General features: G+C 62.4%; 1 protein-coding gene across 9 annotated transcripts; it reads left to right on the top strand.

The window, feature by feature from the left end:
• The first annotated feature begins 87 nt into the window (after positions 1 to 87).
• Positions 88 to 23,339, top strand: REXO1 (RNA exonuclease 1 homolog). 9 transcript variants are annotated; one of them, XM_081827920.1, is made up of 19 exons: positions 89 to 706; positions 1,036 to 1,143; positions 1,374 to 1,474; positions 1,827 to 1,881; positions 12,884 to 14,610; positions 15,393 to 15,497; positions 16,335 to 16,545; positions 18,586 to 18,749; positions 19,072 to 19,203; positions 19,319 to 19,442; positions 20,116 to 20,229; positions 20,395 to 20,532; positions 20,665 to 20,778; positions 20,948 to 21,021; positions 21,218 to 21,328; positions 21,711 to 21,826; positions 21,923 to 22,061; positions 22,225 to 22,345; positions 22,426 to 23,339. In XM_081827920.1, exons 2-19 carry the CDS (start codon positions 1,119 to 1,121, stop codon positions 22,512 to 22,514), a joined length of 3,660 nt encoding a protein of 1,219 aa, XP_081684046.1. In that variant the 5' UTR covers positions 89 to 706; positions 1,036 to 1,118; the 3' UTR covers positions 22,515 to 23,339. The 9 variants fall into 9 exon arrangements, with proteins under 9 accessions (XP_081683873.1, XP_081683927.1, XP_081684046.1 ...); XM_081827866.1 differs by lacking the exon at positions 1,036 to 1,143 and having other exon boundaries at positions 89 to 1,000; XM_081827689.1 differs by having other exon boundaries at positions 90 to 706; positions 1,036 to 1,460.
• The last annotated feature ends 1,093 nt before the right edge of the window (positions 23,340 to 24,432 follow it).

The raw sequence follows: 24,432 nt of genomic DNA, 5'->3' as shown, positions 1-24,432 counted from the left end.
TTTTTTTTTTTTTTTTTTAAAGATTCTATTCATTTGACAGAGAGAGACACAGCGAGAGAGGGAACACAAGCAGGGGGAGTGGGAGAGTGAGAAGCAGGCCTCCCGCGGAACAGGGAGCCGGATGCGGGGCTCGATCCCAGGACCCTGGGATCATGACCTGAGCCGAAGGCAGACGCTTAACCATCTGAGCCACCCAGGCGCCCGGAGCTGAGATTTTAAGAACGGGGGGAAGAAGGACGTCACAGGGAAAGGCTCGGAGGGAGGACTCGGGTGTCATTCCTTCTGAGGGAAACTCAGGCTCCCACTGGTGACCTCCGTCCTTCAGGACTGGCTCCCCCTTTCCATCAGACCCAGACTTCCTCATTTGGTCTCAGTGTCGAATTTCCTCTGTGTCTTTCCCCATAAAAAATGATCGTTTCAGAACCTTTTTCAAAAGAGGAGTGTGCTGGCTGGAGTTAAATAATAGGCCTGTTTTTCCATTTTGTCAGGAAAAGAAAAGTAGAGTTTTCTAATTTCTCATGTGAATTTGCTTACCTCTCTGGCACCTGCAGCTGTCTACAGCCAGCCAGATGCAAGCATTCATTGTCTGGTTGCACACCTGTGCTGGGCACGGGGCGTTGAGAGCTGCGTGAGCTTCGGGTGTGGCCGCCAGGAACCTGCTGTGGAGGAGAAAACACACGTGTGCCCGCTGGTACCTTAGCCTCAGGTCATGCTCCTCCCAGCTCCAGTGGGGGCCACGGAGGTGGGGGGGGCACATGGGAGTCGGCGCCCAGCTCTCCTGTTGAAGCGCAGCGTCTTGACTCCGTTTATTTATCTCTCGGTACTGTGTGCAGTGCTTTGCAAGGAGCCCGGATTTCTGGATTCCTCACAGTTAGTACAGGGAGGGCAGGACCACACCCTTATGCCACTGATGTTATGACTTGGCCCCAAGTCCACATGTTGCCTTTCAGCCTTCTGAACTCTGGGGTGTTGATTTCTCGCTTCATGTGTTCTTCCCTCGGTAAGTCACTTTTTACATTTCTTTCTGCCTCACAGATGGTCAGTTAGTTTCCCAAAGGATCATTTTTGGGAACCTCTTTGGTGATGTAGTTCTGTCTGCCCTGCTTGCTGTGGAAAAAATGCAACTGCCTACCCCTTTTCCCAGTAGGTCTGCATTTTTCTTTTGCAGGAAAGGAAAGGAAGGGGGGAGGCCTGCTTTGGGGTGGAGCACTGCTTCCCCTGCAGAGGGGCAGGGTCAAATCCCAGCTCAGCCTCTTTCTTGCTGTGGAGCCTCTCTGATCCTCTGTTTCCTTTTCTGTGGCATGCTTATGGGGTTGCTGCCTTCTGAGGAGGCCAGGGGAGAGTGTGTGCCTCGTCCTTTCCCTCCCTTTCAGCTTCCTCTGCTCCAGATTTTGACAAGCCCTGTTTCCTTTCGGCTGGAAGAGGCTGCAGCAGTCCAGATGTGCACGGCCCAAGCAGAGGTGCTCTGGCAAGGGTGGGCTAGGCCAGGTTTGCTTGGACTCATTTTTAAGCAACAAAGTTGCTAAGGTGCTGGGTGGGAGCCGCCTGCAGGTGGGCTGTGGGGTCCCTGTGAGGCCCAGCACCTCTGGTCTTGGGCCAATGAGCACCTGAGCCTTTCAGCAGAGTCTGAGGCCCATGAGGGGGCTGGGCCGGGGATCCTGTTGCTTCTAGCCCTGCAGATCCAGCCCCACGCCCAGCCCACCCCATGTGGGCTTTAGGACTCCCACTTCCAGACTCGGGTGTGGTATTGTCCAGTTGTGGCAGCACACGCTCGGGCAGGCTCTCTAGGACTCTCAATGGTAGGGATGATTGTCCCCATTTTACAGATGAGCAAACTGAGGCCCAGAGATGGGGAGCCACTCTCCTGTGTGCGCACAGCCGGTAAGTGGGGGATGGGATTGAGTCTGGGCAGTCAGGCCCTTGCCGCACTCCCCACCGTCCTCCAGTGCCCGCTTCCCAGCACCTGTGTGTCCCCCCCACACACCAGGGTACCTACCCACTGTGTGTCAGGCTCAGCGCTGTGCCTTGGGGATGGCAGGGAACAGCGAGACCTGGGAAGGACGGAATTGCAGGACTTGAGCACTGAGACCTGAGGACAGGCTGGAGGGCAGGAGTGGTCATGGCTGTGTGGTGGGGGCAGCCCTCCCCTGGGCCTCACATGAGGCCCTTGAGGGCCCTTTATGGTCTGAAGAGCAAGCCCTGCTTCTCGGGGAACGGAGGCAGAGAAATAAGCACTTCCCTGCAGACGGTGCGATTTATTTCCCCTGTGAGCTGCCTCGGAGCTGGAGGGCCACAGGAACAGGCAGCCCCCGGGGGGATGACTGTACCGAGCAGGCCCGTGGCCATGCTGCCTCTCAGCTGCTCCCTCTTTGGGCAGGGTGCCATCGGGTTTCATTTGGGGGCGACTTCCCACCATCCCGTGATGGTATTTTCCGAGATGGAATGGAAGTGTGGTCTCCTGCATCCAGCACTTTCTCATTACAAGTGAATGCCGGGGAGATTTCTCTCCCCTGATACTGAGAAAGAATGGATTCTGAGAAAAGGTCCGCAGAAAGCAGCATTGCCTTTCGTGTCTGGAGGCCTGGCCAGGGTATGCAAGGAGCCTAGAGTGCCTTTGCTAGCTGGGAGGCAGTGGGGCCTGCAGTCTGGCCCGCTGGGGCCTCCTGCTTAGTCTGGGCGGCGCGGGGGGCGGTGGGGGGGGGAGCTCTGAAGCTGGTTGGAGGAATAGTAGAAACTGGACATTGGGGCCCGTTGGGGCCAGTCATGCTCTGGGTGGGGAGCATCGTGGGCGCTGTAAGGCACTGAGCGCATCCACCTGCTCCGTGCCGGGAGCACCCCCAGTCGTGACACCTCCTACCCTGGTTGTGACAACAGATGTCCCTAGACATCGCCTGGTGTCTCTTGGTCATAGGCTGTTTCTTGCGGAGGCCACTTTCTTTTTAAGCGTCCCCCCTGCCCCTCCCAAGATGCCGCAGCCCCCAGGGACCCAGCCTTGCAGGCCTCCCAGAGGAGACGCCTTCAGCCCCGCTGGTGGTGGTTCTATTGTCTTGTTGCTCTTGGTTTTCTGTCAGGATGGGATTAGAGGCGAGGTGCTGGGGTTTTCAAAGCACCAAATTCACCACTTACACCAGGCTGCGTCACCGTTGTGGTTTTGGGCAGAATCCCAGCTGGTGAAGCCCACATGTTGCCTCTGTTCAAAGCACCTTTCTTCACGACTCAGAGTAACAAAAACATTGGACAATACTGAAAAGTCAGAGGAAATGTGTTTTGGAAGTTGCCCCGAGTCCTGCATCTACCTGCATGCTGGGCTCCCTCCCGGCCTCCCACAGAAGAGGCTTTGTGGCTTTTGTACGTCGTCAAGATCCCGCCGCACTGATTAAGTTGGACTCTGTTTTCTGAGGGGAGAGGCCATCCTGGGACTGTGCCCCCGGCTTCCTGTACCTGGCAGCCCCTCCGGATGACCTGAGATCCTTAAAAAATCCTGCCTTCTTGCCCTGATCTAGGCTTGAGCCACACACGAATAGCTGCGGTGGGTATCTGAAAGTGTTTTTGCTCCGCATTAGCAGAGCAGTGGGTCTCTCCCTGAGGTCCTGCCCCAGGGGATGCTGAGCAGTGTCTGGGGAAGCTTGTGGTTGTCAATTCAGGGGTGCTCCTGGTGCCTAGTGGGTGGGGGCCAGGGATGCTGTTCAGCCCCCCACAGTGCCCAGAGTGCCCGTTCCCCTACATACACAGATTCAACCAGCCCCGAACGTCCGTGGTGCCAAGTGAGATTGGGGAACCTGATCGGCACCCAGCCCCTGGGCAGGGTTGGTGGGGACAGCCAAGCCAGCTGAGGGGAGCTCGGGGCCTGTGTGTGGTGCTTGAGCATGCCCCCACCCGAGTTCTCCAGGGGCTCCAGAGGAGAGGTGCAAGCGTCGTGGCTGGCTTTCAGCCCTCGCAGGCGGAGTGCAGCCCCAAATGAAGGCATTCTGGCTTCACTTTCTGTTGTGCAGAAACCCTATCCTGGGGGGTGGCCTGGCCTCCACCTGGTCAGCATTTCCGCCTGTGCCTCAGTTAGCCCTTCTGTGAAATGGGTAATGACTTGGGCCCTCAGTGGACAGCGTCATGGGAACGTTCTTTCCTGCTTCATTGTCCCCTCCCGCTCCCTCTGCCCTCAGGGTCCCCTTTACAGAGCCATGCTTGGTGCTGCCGAGGTGGGCGTGCAGGATTCTTTCAGCTCTGCATGCCTGTGCAGTGGGGAGGCCGGTTGGTGTGATCTGATTCACAACCAAGAACTGGATGCTAAGAAGGAAACAGAGCCGGAGGAGGCGCTCAGGTCACTGGAGCTGGGAACCATCCGGGCGGATTGCAGGGGGTTGTGGAAGGGTCTCCTGGCTGCCTGCTCTTCTCCTCCATGATAAGCTGCATCCTCCAGAGTTTGTGCCGTGGTTGGCCGGTGCCTTTTGAGGAAGCAGGCATGCGTGCTTGTCATTTGAGGGCCTTTGGTCTGTCGGCTTCCCCTAAGTATTGAGGTCTTCTGGAAATGGCCATGCGGAGGGCCTGGCCATGGCAGGCTGCGTGGGGGCAGGCAGGAGTGGAAGCCAAGGAGCACCTCTGGGGGAACTGCCCTCGCGCTCGTGGCTTTCGTTTGCTAACGGAAAACAGGGTGGGAAGCTGCTTAGGGTGCCCAGGACTTGGGTGCTCTGAGGGTGGGGCTTGGCTGTTTCACAAGCCGTGGTCTTGGCCTGGACCCGTGTTTACACGCAGGTACCCCTGGGCCTTGGTGTCTTCTGGATGTGTCTGAATTCAGCATGTACCTGTGGGCTGGCGCAGGGTGGGGGAGGCACTCTGGAAGCTGAGGATGGGTGTCCCCAAGCACAGATATGGGCTGGGGTCCAGGAGAGAGAGCAGTTGGCCCTGGGGTTGCAGAGACATCAGGCAAGTGTCCCCACGCAAGTGGTTCCTGAGCTGGGCTTTGAAGGATGAGTAGAAGCTTGCCTGGTGGCTGGAAGCAGGGGTAGGGGTGGGGGGATGATAATCTGGGATTGGGTCTGGGAGACAGGGCAGTGGAAGGCCTGGAATGTTCTCTTGTGTGGTTTGGAGGGACGGGGGGTAGGGGGGAAGGGAGGTTGCTCCCCAGCATCGCTGCCACCCACAGCGGCTCCAGCAGGGGTCACTGTTGTCACTGTGACTCGTGATGGTCCTTCTGGAGGCTGCTGCAGTCTGGCCAGTCCACCCCAGACGCGGCGATGGAGGGCTGTGCTCAGAGCCGGTTGGCTTTCCTGTGTGGCTGCTGGGGGCTGTCTGTGTGTGTCTGGGGGAGTGGGTGCGCTCGAGGCACAGGGGGCCTGTGGCCCTCGGTCAGTATTTCTTTCATTCACTCACTCCACGCACCGTTGCAGACGTTTGTGCCGGCCAGCTCACTTGTGGCCGGGGTGTAGAGGGGAGCCAGGCGGTCAGCATGTTGAGCTGCTGGACAGCAGGGGACAGGAGGGGCAAGGCCCAGGAGGTGACAGGGAGGGCTCATCTGAGTGGTACTGGGACTGCATGCACTCCAGGCGCATCCTGGTCATGCTTGTCCCTGTGTGTCCTAGAGGCCAGATCTGTCCCCTTCCAGTTGATGGGCACACATCACAGTTGTTTGTCCTGAGAGATCTGTGTCCCCTTCTCCAGTAAAGTGGCCTGGAGAGCCCTCAAAGGGCAGGAATGTGGGTACTATTCCAGGAGACGGACCTGAAAGCCCGGGGGCCCCCCCTCCCCATGCACCCATGCCCCAGCATTTTGCTGGGTATTTAGGGAAGAGAATAGGCCTGTCCGAGCAGCTCAGTGCAACTGGTTCTGCAGGGAGGATCTTGGAGGGCTGCTTGGAGGAGTCGCTGAGACAGAGGCCATCAGGCTCTGGGCAGGAAGCTGGTCTCAAGTATGAAGGAGGGGTGAGGGCTGGCCCACCTGGAAAGCCTGCCCTCGTCACGCCTCCGCAGCATTTACCTTTGGGGTCAAGTAATAAAAGCCACTGATGCTCACGTGTGACCTTGGTATGTGGGCTCTTTCTTGGGGGTCACAGCTGGCTCCCCCGTCTTGGCTCCACGGTCCAGGAATGGCCGTGAGAGGTGTGGCTTTCCTTCTCCCCATCCCCCGCTTTACCCTGAGGATGTTTCGGTGTTCCTAGGCCTCCGGCCGCCCAGAGGACCTCCTAGGAACCTCCGTTGTGGAGGAAGGTGACCCCCAGGATACCCACTGGCCACCGTGTTTGGGGAGTTGGAAGTGTACCAGGGCCAGAGTGAGAGAACTCTTGAAATTTTCTGTGTTGAGACTATGAAAGCGATGTGGTGCCCCTGACGGGTGATGAGGGCAGCAGAAAGCAGACCCCTCCAGCTGCCCCAGGGGAGGCCCACTGCAGCCTGACCCCAGCCTGATTCCTCCGCTGCTCTTCTCTGTATTTCTGAGTGCTCTTTGTGTTTTTATCTTGTCCTGGAGGCTTCCCTCCAGGAAGTAGTTTTGCGGCATAGCTGAGCTCCCTTCATCTTTACGAGGGCCAGCAGGCTCAGCGTTGGGCTGACTCTCGTCCCGGTCCTCCTGGGACCAGGCCTCAGGGGTGGGGCAGCTCAGTAGTGGTGTGGCCAGTGATGCCCAGAGAGAGCCCAGTTAGGTGGTGGTCCCAGGGCTGGCTAGGGCCCTCTTTTCTTTCCTCTCCCCTGGAGCCTTTGCACTTGCTTCTGGGGTGGGGGCTTTAGAGCTGAGGGGAGAGGGCAGCGAGGGGCTGTCCAGGGCTCGGAGCTTTGAGCCAGTGTGTGGAGCTGTCCAGCAGCATCAGTCTGCCCTGGGGGTGGAGGTGGACCTGGACCCCAGGCCCTGCTCCCCCCCCCCCCGGCACAGCCCAGCCTCCTTCCTCATCAGGCACATAGCAAGTGTCCCCCCCCCCATGCACTCTTGAGCACCTGCTCCTATCGGCTGTTGCTCTTCTCTTCCTAGGTGTCTGGGGTGCCCCAGGCAGCCCCAGGACTCTCCCCTCTGCTCCAGAACAAGTGAATGGCCAGGTACTTTCACCCTGGGCTTCGGGCTCCTGCCCCATCCAGTGGGCATTTGGATGTCCCTGAGTGGGGCGTGAGGGCATCCTACCCTGGGGGTGGGTAGGAAGGCCCTCAGGAATAGAGACTCTGGGCCTGCAGGGGAGTAGTGATGGCCAGCCCTCCTGAGGACCTGGGGGGCTGTTGTGCCCCCCCCGTTGGGGGGTGGACAGAAAAGCCGAAAGGGAGGGGTGGGTGCTCAGACCTTCTGAGCCCCAGTTGGCTCTGCCCCGCATTCCAGCCAAGCCAGGGCTGGTGGGTAGCTGGTGTGCTTTCTACCACCATGGTCTTACCCCGGGGCATTCTCCCCTTCTCCTTGCACGGCCTCTGCGCCATACGCAGCTCCCGGAGCCCAGGTGGGTTTAGTCCCTCCGCTGACTAGCCCTGGTGTCCTGCTTATCTCCAGTGCTGTAGGGCTGTCTCCTCCCTGTGTCCTGCTGCCCCCACGCAGGGTCAGGAGGCCCTGGCTGCCCATGGGGTTGGAGGAGAATTCTGCTGAGGTCTTATCAGAGCACGGAAGCCACAGTGGGACCACTGTGCAGCTGTGCTTATCGTCTTCGGACCTTGGGCAGCGCAGGAGGAGGGCGGGGGCGACAGCCAGCCCCTTGGCAGAGAAGGTCGGTCAGCAGCGCCAGGACTCCTTTCCGGGTCAGGGAGGACCCAGGCTCTGCGGTCAGCCCTCTCACCGGCTGGGTGAAGCTTAGGGAGCAGCCTGGCCGGCCAGGGCTCAGCCTCCTTATCTGTGGAATGGGCAGACTCGGGGCAGGACGATTGTGAGGGAAGGCCTGAGTGCCTCCTGGGGTTCATGGTGGGGCTGGAGGACCTCCCCCTGTGGGGCCTCCGTGCTTGGCTGTCTTGTTAATTCCACATGCCTTTGTGGGAGGGTGCGTGGCATTTTCTGGAGCCGGGGTGCGGTGGGAGCAGGGGCACAGAGGCACAGATGGGGCCCAGGATAGGGTGTTTCCCGGCAGAGGGGAGGTTGGGAGGGATTGGAGGCGGCTGCCCAGGACTCAGGAAGCAGCGCTGCCCTGTCTGTGGCCCACTCAGCCCCTTGTGGTCTCCACAGTGACCCTTGCCCAGCTCCGGATGGGTTTTTGCACTCAGGGACCCATGGCCCCGCACAGTGGGGGTTCGGCCTTTCCTTGTGGGGTCGGGGAAGCAGACCTGGTATCCACCGTGCTGGAAGCCTGTCCCAGAAGTGGGCCGTCAGAAAGAGTGGCAGGACGCCAGAGCCAGGGGAGGGCAGCTCTCTCCTTCAGCAGGGCAGGTCCTGGTGGGTGTGCGGCCTTGGTGGGCACAGAACCAAGGCTCAAACGCCTGAGGGGAAGGCTGGGCCTAGGTGGGCTGGCGGTAGGGTGTGGGTATGGGAAGGGGTATTTGGTGACTTTTTCCTTTTCCAAAAAACAGCCTAATTAATCTTGTTTACCGAATGCGTGCTTACCAGGTGCAAACCCCCGAGGGAACTGCCCCTTGGCTTCCATCCAAATGAATTCCCTGATAATTAGAAGGTGCCTTCCAGGGTGCCCCATGGTCCTTCCTGAGCTCTCTGGGTGCCACCTACTCAGAGCCTTCTGATGTGCTCACACGGGCCGGTGGGCAGTGTCCCTGGGGCACCCTGCCGCTTGTAAAACATTTTCTTGGGGAGCTTCTCAGTTCCGATAGGCCCAGTGAGGTCCTGGCCCTCCGGAGCAGGGTAGGGCAGGGGCTAGGTGCCAGGAAGGTCCCCCCTAGAAGCCTCAGGTAACCTTAGCTGGGGCTCAGCGGGCCTCTTGTCTGCAGGGACCAAACTCTGGGCCCTGTGTGCTCACTTTTAAGCCACAAGGTTGTAACAGAGTTCCTGGCAGCTACGCTGGAAGCTTCCAGACCTGTCTGGAGCCCCTCAGGCTGCTGACAGTGTCGCATGGTACCACTGGGGGACCTGAGGCCTCAGGGGCAGGGGTTGGCCTTGACCTTCTTAGGCCCACTGAGGGCGGTTTCTTCGGCTTTGTGGCTGGGGAGGCAGCCTCCAGCGGGGGCTGAAAACGCTCCACATGGGCAGAGCTTCGGGGATGCTCATATCAAGGGGCCGGGTGCTTGGACTGGGCTCAGCCAGGAGCTGCAGCCCCTTCAGGGTCTGAGCTGCTGGGACCCCTTCCCATCTGAGAGGCCAGGCTACTTGAGGCTAGTGGGGGTGGAGCGGTGGGGCTGCCCTTAGGATGCCGCTACAGGCCCTGGGGTGGGAAAAAGACAGCCTTCCTCCTCGCGCCTCTGCCTCAGATCCCCCCACTCCCCCCGAGTTAACAAGGCAGCCTTCGGGCCTCTGCAGGCCCTCCTCTCTCCCTCCCTTGGGGTCTCCACCTAAGCACAGATTGACTTTGGGGAAAACCCTCCCTTTCAAAATGTGAAGTGGCCTGAGGTCCAAACTCTGACCTCATTACTTTGAAGCAGGGCTGAGGGGCTCCTTCCTGGCTGGTGTGCACATTGTTGTACATATGTATGTATTTATTATTAGAGCGCGCGCACCAGCATGAGCAGGGGGGAGGGGCAGAGAGGCAGAGGGAGAAGCAGACTCCCCGCTGAGCAGGGAGCCCGATGCGGGGCTCGATCCCAGGACCCTAAGAACATGACCTGAGCCGAAGGCAGACGCTTAACTGACTGAGCCACCCAGGTGCCCCCAGATGTGCATATTGTTTGTAGCCCTTCTCCCTGGTGAGGGGTAGGGAAAGACCCCCATCTGTTCATCCCCAACCAGCCTCTGGGGGAGGGGTATTCCCATGAGGGGGGCTGGGCTGGATGTCCCCTTGAGATCAGCCAGTCAAGCCCCTCAGTGGACATGCCTGGTAAGTGCCCCCCCAGCTTGTGGCCTGTCTGGGCCTCTCTCTGCTGGCAGCCAGGACTTCTGAGGCATTGGCTCCTCTCTGTTTACTCAGGCGGAGTTGAACTGGAGGGGGTCTCCCATTGGTGCCTTCAGACTGGTTGTGGGTCAGGGTGGGCAGGGAGGGTGGCCCTCCACCTCTGACCAGGGGTGGATGTGCGTTCTGTCCCTGGGCTCCCCACCCCATATCCGGGAGTTTTCAGCTGTGAGAGGGGGCACGAACTGACCGCCCCCCCCCAGGGCCCCAGCTCGGTGGTGGTGGGTGTTGGACTTTGCCTCCCTGGCTCGGACCCACAGTCCTGGCACTCCTTGGTGGTCTGAAGCATCACTTCTTCTAAATACAATCAAAACCTAGATTCCAGGTTAAATGCCAGACAACACACCCACAATGATCCCTTCCTTCCCTCGGGCCCCAGGCAGAGGCCCAACCACCAGGCCCTGCAAAGCCTCCTCTCCTGAAGGCTGGTGGCCAGCCGCGATTTTCTTTACCCTGTGCTCTCGCTCCGCAATGTTGCTGGGAGTGTCCTGGGGCTACAGAAACGCGTCACCGCAGCCTGGGTGCCTTAAGACAACAGTCTCCTCATCTGACAGTTCTGGAGGACAGAGGTCCACAGAATACGTCCCCCTGGGCTAACGCTGGGTGTGGGCAGGGCTGGCTCCTTCTGGAGGTTCCAGGGGAGACGCAGCTGTTACTCTGCCAACTGCAGGGCAGGAGATCTAGCCGGGTTCTCTTTCAGGACTCTCTAGAATCATCTCTGATAAGACTTCTAAAGAATTGTTATTTGAATACAGTTGACACACAATGTTATATTAGTTTCAGGCATACAACTTAGTGATTTGAAAAGTTCATACGTGGGCGCCTGGGTGGCTCAGTCAGCATCTTCCTTCGGCTCAGGTAATGATCCCAGGGTCCTGGGATCAAGTCGTGCATCGGGCTCCCGGCTCAGCGGGGAGTCTGCTTCTCCCTCTCCGTCTGCCTCCTTCCTCTGCCTCCTCCTCCTTCTGCCGCTCCCCCTGCTTGTGCCCGTGCTCATGCTGTCAAATAAATGAAATCGTGAAGAAAAAAAAAAAAAAAGTTTATACATTAGGTTTTTTTTTTTTTTTTTTTAAACAGATTTTAAAATTTCAGATAGGAGAGTGCCTGGGTAGCTTGGTTGGTTAAGCGTCTGCCTTCAGCTCAGGTCATGATCCTGGAGTCTAGGGATCGAGTCCCGTGTCGGGCTCCCTGCTCGGTGGGAAGCCTGCTCCTTCCTCTGCCCATCACCTCGCTTGTGCTTTCACTCTCTCTCAGATAAAGTCTTTAAAATAAAATTTCAGACAGGATTTCTCATGATGAGCTCTTTAAATTCTGGACTATTTGAACGTGGTATATTTGCATATGGTATGTTATTCCTTTCTTGGAACATTGGGCTTTGTTTGTTCATGTTTTATTTAGCCTCTGTCCTTCTGTCTGTACGTGAGAGTCTCCTAGGAGTTTTGTGCAGACAGTGGTTTCTTTGGTTGTGCGGGGCTCAGAGCATAGGCCCCGGAACGCGGTACCTAACCGGAATTATCTATCCCACAGCCGCTGGTGGAGGTGGGGACTCTTCAGGTCAACGTAAACATTACAAGGTCAGGACAGCAGGCCGGCTCCATAGGAAGAGCGTGCGCCTCCTGATCTCAGAGTCGTGAGTTCAAGCTCCGTGTCCGGTGTAGAGGTTACTAAGAAAACAATAATAAACTTTTAAACAACAACAACATTAAGAGGACGTAGGCTTTGCTGTCCACCCCATTTGGTGTTTTCAGAATGAGATTTGAACATACAATACTTCTCCTTTTTTTTTTTTGTTTTATTTTTTTTAAATTTTATTTATTTATTTGCGAGAGAGAATGAGATAGAGCACGAGAGGGGGGAGGGTCAGAGGGAGAAGCAGACTCCCTGCTGAGCAGGGAGCCCGATGCAGGACTCGATCCTGGGACTCCCGGATCATGACCCGAGCCGAAGACAAATGCTTAACCGACTGAGCCACCCAGGCGCCCAATACTTCTCCTTTTTTATACCGTGGGACCGTGGCGTGGGGAGCCTTCTGCCTCACTTGTTCCTTGAGAGCATTGTGGGGCTACCTAGCGGTGGGCGTCCGTGTTCCGGCATGTGCACAGCGCCGTGGACTTCACTGTAGGGAGTCCTACAGGGGACACCTCAGGGGTGGCCCTCTGCTCCCCGCTTACCCAGGTCCTGACCCTGGGGAGCCCTGCACATTCCTGCCCCGCCCAGGGCCGCGTCTGTGCCCTGCCCGGCTGGCAGGCCCTCCGTGCACACCGTCCCAGCTCCGGCCTGCAGGAAGTAGCCTGCTGCGGCTTCGCTGTGGGCTGGGCCCACGGACTCCCATTCTCGCCCTCGCTCCCGGACTGCACTTGTCCAGTCCGTCAAGTCTCCATCCGCTCCGTTGTGCCGGTTGGACGACCCGTGCTGGGAGGTCTGGGGACCAAGTGGCCGTGCCTCGGGGGCCCGGTTCTGCTTCCTCACTGCGCCTGTCAGTCGATGCAGGATAGGGCCTGCATGGGGAGTGGGGCGTGCTCCGGAAACCTCGACCTGCTGGCAGATCGTCTCTGGGGCTTTGCCGGAGGCCCGGCCCCCAGTTGGTTCTGGTTCTCTGCTGGTCCGATGCCTCTTCCCCTGCTGGCCTTGGGGGTGAGGCCCAGACTGAGGCAGTGGCCAGCGCTGGCTCGTCCGCCTGTGCCTAAATGGGCCCACTCACTGCTCTGCTCTTTTTTTTTTTTTTAAAGATTTTATTTATTTATTTGAGACAGAGAGAATGAGAGAGAGAGAGCACATGAGAAGGGGGAGGGTCAGAGGGAGAAGCAGGCTCCCCGCCAAGCAGGGAGCCCGATGCGGGACTCGATCCCGGGACTCGAGGATCATGACCTGAGCTGAAGGCAGTCGCTCAACCAGCTGAGCCACCCAGGCGCCCTCACTGCTCTTTTCTCCCACTTCCCGTTTCAGGGCTTGGTTATGATCCGTACAACCCCGAGCTGCCGAAGCCCCCTGTGCAGAGGGAGAATGGAGCCCTGGTCAGAGGGGATGAGCCCCGCTCGGACATCCTGGAGCTGGAGCTGGTCAATCAGGCCATTGAGGCCGTGCGTTCGGAGGTGGAGCTCGAGCAGCGGCGGTACCAGGAGCTCCTGGAGACGGCCCGAGAGCACAGCTCCGCCGAGGCCCCCGCCGTGGCGCCCCGAGGCCCTGCCGCTTGCCCTGCTGCTGGCCTGGACGAGGACGCCTTTCCACTGTCCTTCGATTACAACCCTGGTGGCCGCCCTGGCCTCCTAAGCCCTGATGCCAGCTACCAGCCCACTCCTTTGGCTGCCGCCGCCGAGGCAGGCAGCAAGTACTCGCTGGCCTCTCTGGATCGGGCGCAGGGCCATGGCGGAGGGGGTGGCGGCACCCTGGAGTACGTCCCCAAGGCTGTGAGCCAGCCCCAGCGATACGGCCGCCCGGTCCCCAGCAAGTACGTGTTGGACGACTCCAAGCCGTCCACGGACCTGGAGTATGACCCACTGTCCAACTTCTCTGCCCGGCTGCTCAGCAGGGCCAGTTCCAAGGACGACAGGGCCCCCAAGAGGCCCAGGGGCTCCCGGGGTAGTGAACCCTACACGCCCGCCCTCAAGAAGCCCTGCGACCCCTTTGCTGGCTGCGACGCCAGGTTCTCAGACTCGGATGATGATGCCGCCGCAGCTCCGCCTGACGTGCCCGTCACCACCAGCCCTCCGAGATCCCAGGCGGGCCCCGAGAGCAAGGCCCCCGGGCAGCCAGGCTCCAGGGAGAGCCAGGACGCTGAGGAGGGCAGCCTGCGGGAGACCAAGGAGATGGCAGTGCAGTATGATGTGGAGGACCTCGGGCAGTCCCCCAAGGGTCCCGGGGGGACACCCGTGGCCAAGCCCAGCTCCCCGGCCAGGGCCTCCCGGGAGCCCAGCGGCTGCAAGCAGGGAAGACCCAAGAAGAAGAAAAGTGGGGCACTGCCTGCCCCCGGCCACAAGGACGGCGTCCGGAAGAAGGACAGGGGCAAAGACGGAGAGCATGGGAGGCCAGCCGGGAAGCCCTGTGCAGACAGGAGGGGCCCACAGGCTGGCAGCCCCCGGCATAGGGCCGAGCAGCCCGAAGGGACCAAGAAAAAGCCATCTTCGGCCACCCCGGTGGCCAGCTCAGGGAAAAGCCGGCCCGACCGCGGGGGTGTCCACCAGCTGCCCAACAGGCCCGGCGGGAAGACCGTGTCGGGGAAGCTGGCCGAGCGGAAGGCCCGCTCGCTGGACGAGGGTACCTCCCGGGACGCCCCCAAGCTGCAGAAGCGGGCCCTGAGCCACGCAGACCTCTTCGGGGACGAGAGCGAGGATGAAGGCCCGGGGCCCGCGGCACCCCCCGCCGCCCCGCCCCACCTCAGCTCCACCTCGGACTCCGACTCGGACTCGGACAGCAGCCTGGGCTACTCAGCGGCTCAGGGGCCGCGCAAGCGCCTCAAGGCCCCCCCGCCCGCCCGGCCTGCCCCCGCCTCCCCTTCCCCCTCCTCATGCTCCTCTTCCTCCTCCTCTTCCTCCTCTGGGGTGGGCGGGAGCGTGGACTACGCCGCTCTGGAGAAGGAGGTCGACTTTGACTCCGACCCCATGGAGGAGTGTCTGCGCATCTTCAACGAGTCCACCAGCGTCAAGACGGAGGACAGGGGCCGGCTGGCCCGGCAGGTGAGCCGCCTCCACAGGGCCTGTGGCTGCAGCGGGGGCGCTCCCGTCCTTCCTCGGTCAGGAGCCCTTGGGGGCTGCCTGCGGACCCCCCCGCCCCCCAGCTTGCCTTGTCCACAAAGAGGAGGCTTAAGGCCCACCCGGCAGGCTCCCGGGGCGGTGTCCTGAGATCCACAGAGACCAGGCAGAGTTGTGCAGTGCATTGCCCACCTCTCCCTCCTCCCCCTGTCTCCTCCCTCCCCCCCCAAACCTGGGCTAGCCCCAGCCTTTCTGGGTCGGCCGGCCAGTGTCCTCAAGTCGGCCACCAGAGGGAGCTTGCTTTTCCACAAAGCTCAGAAAACTGCCGCCTCTAGGAGGGTCGCAAGGTCCCTCCCGGGCTGCCCTGTCCTTTACTGCCCTGCTCTGTTCGCAGACCTTCCAGGTGGTGCAGGTCAGATTTCTCCACCTGGTTCCTGTGTTTCTGAGCTGCCCCGCGTGAGCGGGCGAGGGAGGGGACCAGGAGGCAGTGGTCTGGGCGGGAGGCCGCTTTGGCTGAGGCCCCTGTCGCACTTGGGGCTGGGGTGTGTCTGCAGGAGATGTGCTGGGGGGCCTGTTTCCTCACCTGTGAGTGGGCGGGGGTTGGAGGTGAGGGCCCCACGTCGTGTCTCAAGACCTGGGAGCCCCTCCCTCGAGTGCGTCACTGCCTTCCCACCTCACCCTGTCTCAGGTCTGGGAGCCCGCTGCATTGGTGTGGGAGGTGAGGCCCGAGAGAGGGAGCCTCGCTGAGGGACGGATGTGTGTTTCAGCCCCCCAAGGAAGAGAAAATCGAAGACAAGGGGCATTCGGGTTTGACCACTCTGTTCCCTGGGCAGAAGAGGAGAATTTCTCATCTCTCCAAGCAAGGCAAGGAGGTAAGAGTCTGCTTCTGGGTCCTGGGTAGAAGCTGGTAGGAGAGAGGCCCCTGTCTGCGAAACCGGATCCCCGTGTTCCCCGGCCGACGAGTTCCTGTGTCCTGGCACAGAAGTGCCTGGAGCCCGCCTCCGGTCTTCAGGCTGTGCTCCGTACTGGGGGGAGTCGGGCACAGCGCAGGAAGGGCGACGTGAGGGGCGGCTCCAGAGCGGCCGTCCTCCAGCAGGGTCACACAGCGCAGTCTGGCGCTGGCTGGGAGATGTGCTGTGTGATCCCAGAGAGGTGGCCCAACCGTTCCGAGCTGGTTTCCACCGTGAAGACAGGGAAAGTGGTTGGTGGCTGAGGCAGCCAGCGTAGGAGAAGACCGGGGCAGAGGGTGGGGCTCCCGGCCAAGCACCTGGGAGCTCTGGTTGATTCAGTCACTGGAGCCCTCCCCTGGTGAAGCTGGAGGCTAGAGAGGATTGAATCAAGCGGGATTGGATTGGTGTGCTAATCCAATCAGGGGGCCCAGGGATTCCCACCCACGTAGTGGGTGTGCCTCTTATCAGGGCCAAAGGCACGGCCTGGGCCTTCTGAAGGCAGAAGCCGAGAGAGCAGGGCCACGGAGGTGCTCCGCTCCGGGACGGCGAGGCAACATGAGCTTGAGGCCCAACATGTTGAGCTCCTTGGTTCCCGCCTGGGTATCCAAGAGCTCAGAAGGCCCCAGGGCAGCTGGACGTGCCCAGGCCCTGGAGCCCCAGCCTTCCTGCCCATGGCTGTACTGTCAGTTTTTTGCCCCACGTGGCCTGCTCTGGGTGCCCCCAACCTACAGCCACACCCTGGAATTTGTCATCACCCAGGCAGAGCCTGTGAGGAGAGGCCCAGCTCCCCCGGCCCGGCCTCTCACCGCCCAGGAGGTATGCTATCGGCGGGCCCAGCAGGCCCAGAGGGACTCTGCTACCTGGCTCCAGGCTACCCAGCAGCCAGCTGAGAAGCCCTCTTCCATCCATATCTCAGCCCCTGGCGAGAAGAGGAGGATCGCCCACGTTCCCAACCCCCGTCTGGCTGCCGGTAAGTCCCAGGGCACAGGGGTCGGGTGTGATAGGAGGGGCCCAAGGCCAGGCTCCACTTCTGCCAGCGATGGTGGCCTTGGACAGGGCCCAGCCGGGGCCTCAGCATGCTTGTCTGTGAGATGGGGATCAGGGTCTCTCCGACCGGTAGCAGGCGGGCCTGGTGCAGTGCCCAGCGGCTCTGGGCCTTTCCTGGCTTTGGTGCTGGTACTGGGCTGCTGGCTGTGGAGAGTCGGAGGGGTGTCTTCTCCTATCCCTTGTCTATCAGACCCAGAGCCTCCCTCTGAGGCCCTGACCCAGAGGTCTCCCTGTGACTCTCCCTTTGTCCCTGCCCCTGGTCTTTGTGTCCTTGCCTCCCCCGGGCTCCTGGGGTATTGGAGGCGGGTGGCCCGGTGGGGGCCGGTCTGAGCGTGGGCACCGGGCCCTAGACAGCGATGCCAGGAACAGGGAGCTGGCTGCAGGGTTGTGTGTGGGGTGGGGCCCCTGGCTCCTGCCCAGGTGTGGCTGGAGGCGCTCAGCTGACCTGGGGGGCTCGGGGCAGTCTTGCCCCCTCCTCCTGCTCTGAGGGGCACGCTCCACACTGTGGAAGCCGGGTCACGCCTCCGGGGTCCGACAGGCGGGACACTCGGTGGGTGTCTCTGGGTCAGCGGTGTCTGGAGCAGAGGAAATGGGAGGGGGGGCTCAGGAGGGCTTGTTCAGATGCAGTCAGCCTCTCTGGGGGAGGCCCCTGCCGTCTGACCAGCTCCCAGGGGACTCCCTTGCTGCTATTCCAATACCCCGTTGATTAACCGGGGCCTGAGGGGCAGCCCCATGAGGTAGTCCTGCAAATGCAGGCGCCCGTAGCCACCGCCGCTTTTCCCTGGTGCCGGAAACCTTCTTCAGCATAAGCTGTTGCATTCTGATCCTTCCCCGCCCCGGAACCCCCCGGTTAGAACCCCATGGCGAGGGGTGTTGGCTGAGGTTCTTGAGCAGCGGGAAGGGCGAGGACCCTGAGCCGCGTGGGGCCCGGGACGTGGCTCTCTCACAAACCCACAGCTTCTGCCCGCGGCCGAGTCGCACGGGTCGGTCCTGGCACACGGCCCTCGCCATACACGCTGGGGGTGGCGTCAGCCCGCGGGGAGTCCGGCATTTGTAGGCACTGGAGCCACCTCCCTGAGCAGCCGTGGGACCCACCTGAGGTCTCAGGAGTCCCGTCCGATGCTCCGGGCTGGCTTTCCTTTCCACGTGTGCCCAGGTGCTGCCTGAGAAGTCTGTCTAAACGAACCTAAGAGCTGTCTTTCCATTCCTGAGAAGCGCACATTTTCTGCCCCGTCAGCAGAGGCTGACCCTGGTGTCCGATGGGCCACAGCCAGCTCGTGGTGCCAGCGTCCTTCCCAGGAGGCCGGGGACCCGGGCCCTCTGCTCTCCTCATCTGCTCCCGTTCTCTTGTCACGGCCGGGCCCGGGAGCAGGGCTGGTCTGAGGCCCCGCGCACGTGCTCACCCAGCCCGCCTCCCCTAGCCCCCGCTGCCTGCCTGGAGCCCTCGGAAATGGCCCCACAGGCGGGTGCCCTCCTCCCTGGGGGGTGGGGGGGGCGGGAGACTGTTTGGTTTGTGACCTCATCAAAGGGAGAGACAGAACACAGGCCGCGGCGGGCAGGCCGGCTGGTCACAGTGACCGGGCCGGGGACGTCCTGTACCCTCTGGTCCTCAGCCCAGGAGCCAGGGCCTTTCCTCCCTCGTACGTCAATGCCTCGGAGTCGGGGGCCGGAACATGTGGCAAAGCCTCCCCACGTGCCCTGCCACTCGCCGGACCACCCCGGCGGCGACGTTGCCTGAGCCGGCCTCCAAAGCCCGTTTGTGTTTCCCCCTTCTCGATGGACTTGCCCGAAAGCAGATAGAACCTAATGCCATTCCGCAGCCCGTGTCCCACAGCCCGGCCCTTCCCCCCGTGCTCCGAGATGCACGTCCTGCTGGCGCTGAATGACCGCGGCTGCTTGGTGCTCTGCAGCTCGGTGATGGGCGTGCTCTGCTCCCGCACTCACGGACCCTGTGCCCCGCCAGCCCCCACAGGTGCCAAGAGGGCCCTTGCCGCCAGCAGCAGCCAGCCTCCCAATGGCCCCGAGCCGGGCAGCCAGCCCCTGAAGGCGCGTACGTTGTCGGGCATGGCGTCCAAGACCACCACCACCGTCACCCCCAAGCGCGTTGCCCACAGCCCATCTTTACAGGTGAGTGTCCTGCTCCCCACAGGAGCCTCCACTGCCCACTCCCTCAGCTCCCCCATCGCTCGGGGCAGCTGTGGTTCAGAGACACTGAGCTGGGGGGGCACAGGTGCCTTCCTCTTCCCCACCTGCCCTCAGTTTCTCCTCTGTCCACACTGCTAGGGTGGTCTGTTGGTGCTGATGAGCCAGCGGCCACCCTCCTGGTCACCGGAGCCCAGAGTTCCCAGCAGGGTCCACCGCGTGCGTGTGTGATGCCCTGTGGGTTTGAGAAATGGCGTCAGAGGCCCAGGCTGGGACATGCCACCTTCAATGGGTCTGTCTTCCCTAGAGTTTAAAGAAGCCCGTTATCCCCAAAGAGTTTGGGGGCAAAGTCCCCACGGTCATCCGCCAGCGGTATCTGAACCTGTTCATTGAGGAGTGTCTCAAGTTCTGCTCTTCAAACCAGGAAGCCATAGAGAAGGTGTGTGACCCTGGCAGGCGGCCGCTGACCGCAGGCTGGCCGGGTCCTAGGCTGAGGGGCTGCTCCCGGGCCCCAAGCCCAGGACCCCAGGCCTGAGCAGCACGTCTGTCCCCAGGCGCTGAACGAGGAGAAGGTGGCCTACGACCGCAGCCCCAGCAAGAACATCTACTTGAATGTCGCCGTGAACACTCTCAAGAAGCTGCGGGGCCTGGTCCCCAGCTCCGCGCCCGGTCTCAACAGTAAATTGGGCGGGGGGAGGGGGTGGCCGGGGAGTTCACGTCTGGAAGAGTCAGCTTTGTGCCTTGAGTGCAGGACCCCAGGCTCCCCAGGCGAGGGAACCGGGGCGTGGGGCCCTGGCCGGCTGGCTCTTTGCCGCTCGGAGCATGGGGACTGTCGGACAGAAGGCCACGGGAAATGCTGTGGTGGGGCCGGCGGCTGGTCGGCAGGCTTCTGCGGACGATGTTCCGGCCCCACGGCCTCACCACCGCCTCTTCTCGCTAGTAACCGCCCTCCTTAGCTAGCTGGCTCTCTCGAGCTGAGGGGCCCCGCTCATGGGACGGCCTCGTCAGAGGCGAAGCTCCCGGGGCCTGCTCCGCACGCTCAGCTCCGGGAGGACGTTTCTTTCCTGCCCCCGAATGCACATTAATCCGTCAGTGCGCACACCTCCGCAGTCTCCTGCGGACAGCGTCCACGGAGCCCCCGAAGGCCCTTAGGTCGTCCCCGTCCCTTAGGACCACCACCCGCAGCTGCTTCCAGAAGAGCTAAGGTGGGGGCAGGGTGGCTGCCCCCAGGTCACAGGCGGTCAGGCCTCTCCTGACTGGGTGCTGAGGAGCCGGCCAGGGGACAGGCCACCACGGAGGGCAGGGGTGTACCCGGGAGTCTGAGCATACTGTACCCTCCCCCCACTTCCAGAAACCGGCGGCCGGAGGGTTGTGTCCCATGAGATGGTGCTGGGGGGCAAGTTGGCCACCAAGACCAGCTTCTCGCTCAGCCGCCCGAGCAGCCCCCGGGTGGAGGATCTGAAAGGTGAGCCCGGTCCCTCCAGCGGTCCAGCCGGGCCACTCGGGGGCTCAGCGGTAGCTCCTGTGGCAGCATTCCCGCCCCACCCCCGCCAGGCCTGCCCCCCCTGCTCGCCTGCCGCGCCCTCCCCGGCCTTGCCGTGGGATGACCGCCTGTCCCGGTTGTCCCCAGGGGTCGCCCTGTATGGCCGCCTCAAGGAGTACCTGCTCACCGAGGACCAGCTCAAAGAGAATGGCTACCCCTTCCCACACCCCGGGCGGCCGGGGGGCGCCGTCATCTTCACGGCTGAGGAGAAGAAGCCCAAGGACGGTGAGTGGGCTTGAGCACCCATGCTTGGGGGGCGCTCGCGGAGGGCCATCTGGGGGGCGGGGCGCGAAGGTGAGCAAGGGACAGATGCAGGGGGCTCGGGGCCTGATGCCTCGGCCGTCCGCTGCCTCACAGCGTCCTGCAGAATCTGCTGCCGCTGTGGCGCCGAGTACCTCGTGTCCCCGTCGGGCCGCTGCATGCGGGAGGAGGAGTGCTGCTACCACTGGGGGCGGCTCCGCCGGAACCGGGGTGAGCCCCCCGCGCCCCCAGGAAGGAGGCTGGAAGCACCCGCCTCACGGGGCCCGCCCTCCTCTGCTGGGAAGCCTCTGCCCGGGCCGTCGGGTGCCAGCGTCGTGCGTGCGAGGCGTGGGGCGGGCTGCCTGGGGGCCCTCGGCCCTGACCGCCACCTCCCTTCCAGTGGCTGGCGGCTGGGAGACTCAGTACACGTGCTGCTCGGCCGCCATCGGCTCCACTGGCTGCCAGGTCGCCAAGGTAGGTCTCTCGGGCCCTGCTCGGCGCTTCCCCACCTGGCCGGAGAGGAGGCGCGGCTGGGCCGGAGCCCTGACCCCCCTTCCCTGTCCTTTCATCCGTGTGCCTCTGGCGGCGGCCTTGGAAAGGGGGGCGTCCCCCGGACACCGCCCGGCCCGAGCCCACGCCGGGCTCACCGGCCTTCCTGTCTCGCCTGCAGCAACACGTGCAGGACGGCCGGAAGGAAAACCTCGAAGGCTTTGTGAAGACTTTCGATAAAGAACTTGCGGAAGACGCTCACCCAGGGATCTTCGCCCTCGACTGTGAAATGGTGAGTTGCGTGCCGCGCGTGCTCGTGGCGGCCGGGCACCCACACCCGCAGCTTGGAGCCGGCGTGGGTCTCAGGATAGAGCAGGTGAGGGGAAGAGCCGCGGGCAGCGGCGGGCGCCGGCCTCTCTCTGGCTCGGGCTGTGAGAGCGGGCTTTTTCCCCACCGCCAAGCGAAGCTCTGGCTTCGGCCCTCGGCTCGCCCCAGGCGCGCTGACGACACGGCTGCGTTTACTCGGGACTGGCGTGCGCACCGGGGCCTGCTGGGGCTTAGCAAGGGCACCCCGGGTTCACGCCTGCTCCGGCTCCCAGAGGAGCCCCCGGGAGCTCCCCCGGAGCTCGGGGTGGGGCGGGCGCGTTGTCACATGAGCCCTCCCGGCCGCGCAGTCCTACACCACATACGGCCTGGAGCTGACGCGCGTCACGGTGGTGGACACGGACATGCAGGTGGTTTACGACACCTTCGTCAAGCCAGACAACGAGATCGTTGACTACAACACCAGGTGCGGCCCCGACCCCCCGCTCCCCGCCCGGCTCCGGGCTCGGGAACCCCAGACCCCTCTCTAGCTACCCTCAGGCCCCGACTCTGCCCACCGCAGGTTTTCAGGGGTGACCGAGGCTGACCTCGCCAACACGAGCATCTCGCTCCGGGACGTCCAGGCCGTCCTGCTGAGCATGTTCAGCGCCGACACCGTCCTCATCGGACACAGCCTGGAGAGCGACCTGCTGGCCTTGAAGGTACCGCCCGCCCCGGGCTCCGCCTGCCGGGGGTCCTGGGCCCGGGGCCCTCAGCTGGGTGGGGGGAGGGGCAGGAGTTCGGTGGTCCGACCCCGGGCACCTTCCTACCCTGGCTCCCTGGGGCCCTGGTCCCTGCGGTCTCTGCCCAGCCGCCCGCCCACAGGTCATCCACAGCACCGTGGTGGACACGTCCGTGCTCTTCCCGCACCGCCTGGGCCTCCCCTACAAGCGCTCCCTGCGGAACCTCATGGCTGACTACCTCAGACAGATCATCCAGGACAACGGTGAGCCGGTGGGCGGCGGGGCGGCGGGGCCGGGCCTGGGGGGCGCGCCCACCCTGACGCACTCCCCTCCCGCTCTGCAGTGGACGGGCACAGCTCCAGCGAGGACGCCAGCGCCTGCATGCACCTGGTGATCTGGAAGATCCGAGAAGACGCCAAGACCAAGCGGTGACCGCTGCCGCCTGCCCGCCTTCCCCGCAGCCCCGGCCCGGCCTCTACCCCAGGCCTCTTCCAAAACAGTGCAATAAATCTCGAGAGCTAACCCTGTCCACATCACCAAGACATGGAAACAGAGAGAGTGGGACGAGCCGGCGGCACGAGAGCCCCACGCCGAGACCACCTGGAGCCCTGCCCCCCACCCGGCCCCGTGCGCCGCCCCCGCCTTCTGTCCTCTGGAGACTGCTGCTGACTCCCGGTGGAGGCCGGGACAGACCCCCCCCCGGCCCCCCCGTGGGCCCCGCTGCGTCCCTGGCAGCCAGACCTCCTGCCCCTCCTCCTGCCGGGCAGGCTTTTCGTGGGTGTGTTTGAGACAGGGGTTTTTTTTATTTTGTATTGTTATTTTTATTATTTGTAATTTAAACCTGACGACTCGCACAGTTGTCTTTTCCCCGCCCCGGAGAAGCAAGACCCTGGTGCTGCCTTCCCTGTTGGGGGCGGGGGAGGGGGAGAAGTTGGGGGGCCGGGAGCCGACAAGCTGTCCCCTTGGCAGCCACCAGGACCGAGAGTCCAGCCTGGCCTGGGCCAGATGGGTGGGAACTGGCCTCCCCAAACCCACCTGGACTCCGTGACCTCTGGGAACCAAGCCAGCTCCCCTGCCCTCCCCCAGGGCCTCGCCTTCCGGACCCCTCCAGGGCCCATCAGCCTCTGGCCCCTGTCTTCCTGCCAGAGCCCCACCCTCCCCAGGGGCTGTGTGTAAAGGCCTGCAGCCTCCCCAGGGCCCTGAGCCCCTCTCCCCCAACCCGAGGCAGGGACGGAATAAATGTTTGTATGGATTTTAGCTTGCGTGGCGTCTGGTGGTGTTCTTGGTGCCAGGTGAGCCCCACGGTCAGCACCTGTGCCCCTAACTGGGGAAACAGCACACCCTTGTTCATCTTCCTGAGAGCCGTCCCCAGTGCCCGAGCCGTCCCCGGGCCTGCCAGCCTGGCCTGGGAATGCAGACCTGGAGCCCTGGGGGTGCTGTGATGGTGGAAGCAGCAACCATGTCCTGTGAGTGGGGTCCACCTTGCTGGCCCGGGGGGTGAGGGGCTGGGCGTGGAGGGTCCCGGTGGGACCGGAGAGCCACTGTGCCTTGCGTGTCTGAGAAGCTTCCGTGGAGAGGGAAGGGTGGCCGCTTACCGCCGTGTGCCTGTTTGCTGCTCCCAGACATGCTTGTGTGCACGACGCCCAGCGATGGAATTGGCGGCTTTGTGAATTACGGTGCCTCTTGGGGTGGAAGGGCCAGGGCTGCTCGGGTCTCCACCTTTAGTTCATTTATAATGGGAAGTGGAGCCAGAAATAACCTCGTGGAGGGGCAGGTACCCGAGTGCCCTAGGTCTGGAGGCAGGAACACGCAGGTGCTGGAGGGAGGGCTGCCTGGAGGAGGCCCCCTGCTTCTCTGTCAAGCTTCTGCTGCAGGCCCAGAGAGCAGGGTCCCAGGCTGAGGACACAGCAGCCTCTGCCCCCAAGGTGTCCTGGGCCATCGCTGCCAAGGACTGGTTGCCTCTGGATCCGGGGGGGCCCTCCAGGGGGAGTGTTGACCCAGCCACTGTTGCGTCCCCCTGACGTTCTTGTGACCGTCTGACTTTCTCCCACCTCTTCTGTAAATAAGTAGTTGTTTCCTAAATAAATGGCACGGCCGGTTTCTGTGTTTTTGTTTTTGTTTGGAGAGGGGGCAGCGGGAGAGAGAGAATCTCAAGCAGGCTCCACGCCTGGCGCGGAGCCCGACGCAGCGCTTGGATCCCAGGACCCTGAAGTCAAGACCCGAGCTGAAATCAAGAGTCGGACCCTTCACTGACTGAGCCGCCCAGGTGCCCCCTGTTTCTGTGCTTCTGGTGGTGTCTGCCTCCCCAGAGCATACCGAGCCCCCCAGGGAGACCGGGAGGAGGAGTGCA

This window comes from Leptonychotes weddellii, chromosome 1 (assembly GCF_054177405.1).
Source record: "Leptonychotes weddellii isolate Sample4059 chromosome 1, ASM5417740v2, whole genome shotgun sequence".
Lineage (NCBI taxonomy): Eukaryota > Metazoa > Chordata > Mammalia > Carnivora > Phocidae > Leptonychotes > Leptonychotes weddellii.
The sequence above is the reverse complement of the archived record's forward strand: the minus strand, read 5'-3'. Positions and strand labels throughout refer to the sequence as shown.

Bases quoted from the DNA above. Each gene is read 5' to 3' on its own strand.
- REXO1 (XM_081827689.1), top strand. From the start codon at position 1,119: ATGCAACTGCCTACCCCTTTTCCCAGTAGGTCTGCATTTTTCTTTTGC. The intron at 1,461-1,826 runs GTGCTCTGGCAA...CCCATTTTACAG, and splicing joins TGTGCACGGCCCAAGCAGAG to ATGAGCAAACTGAGGCCCAG. The intron at 22,346-22,425 runs GTGAGCCGGTGG...CCCGCTCTGCAG, and splicing joins ACAGATCATCCAGGACAACG to TGGACGGGCACAGCTCCAGC.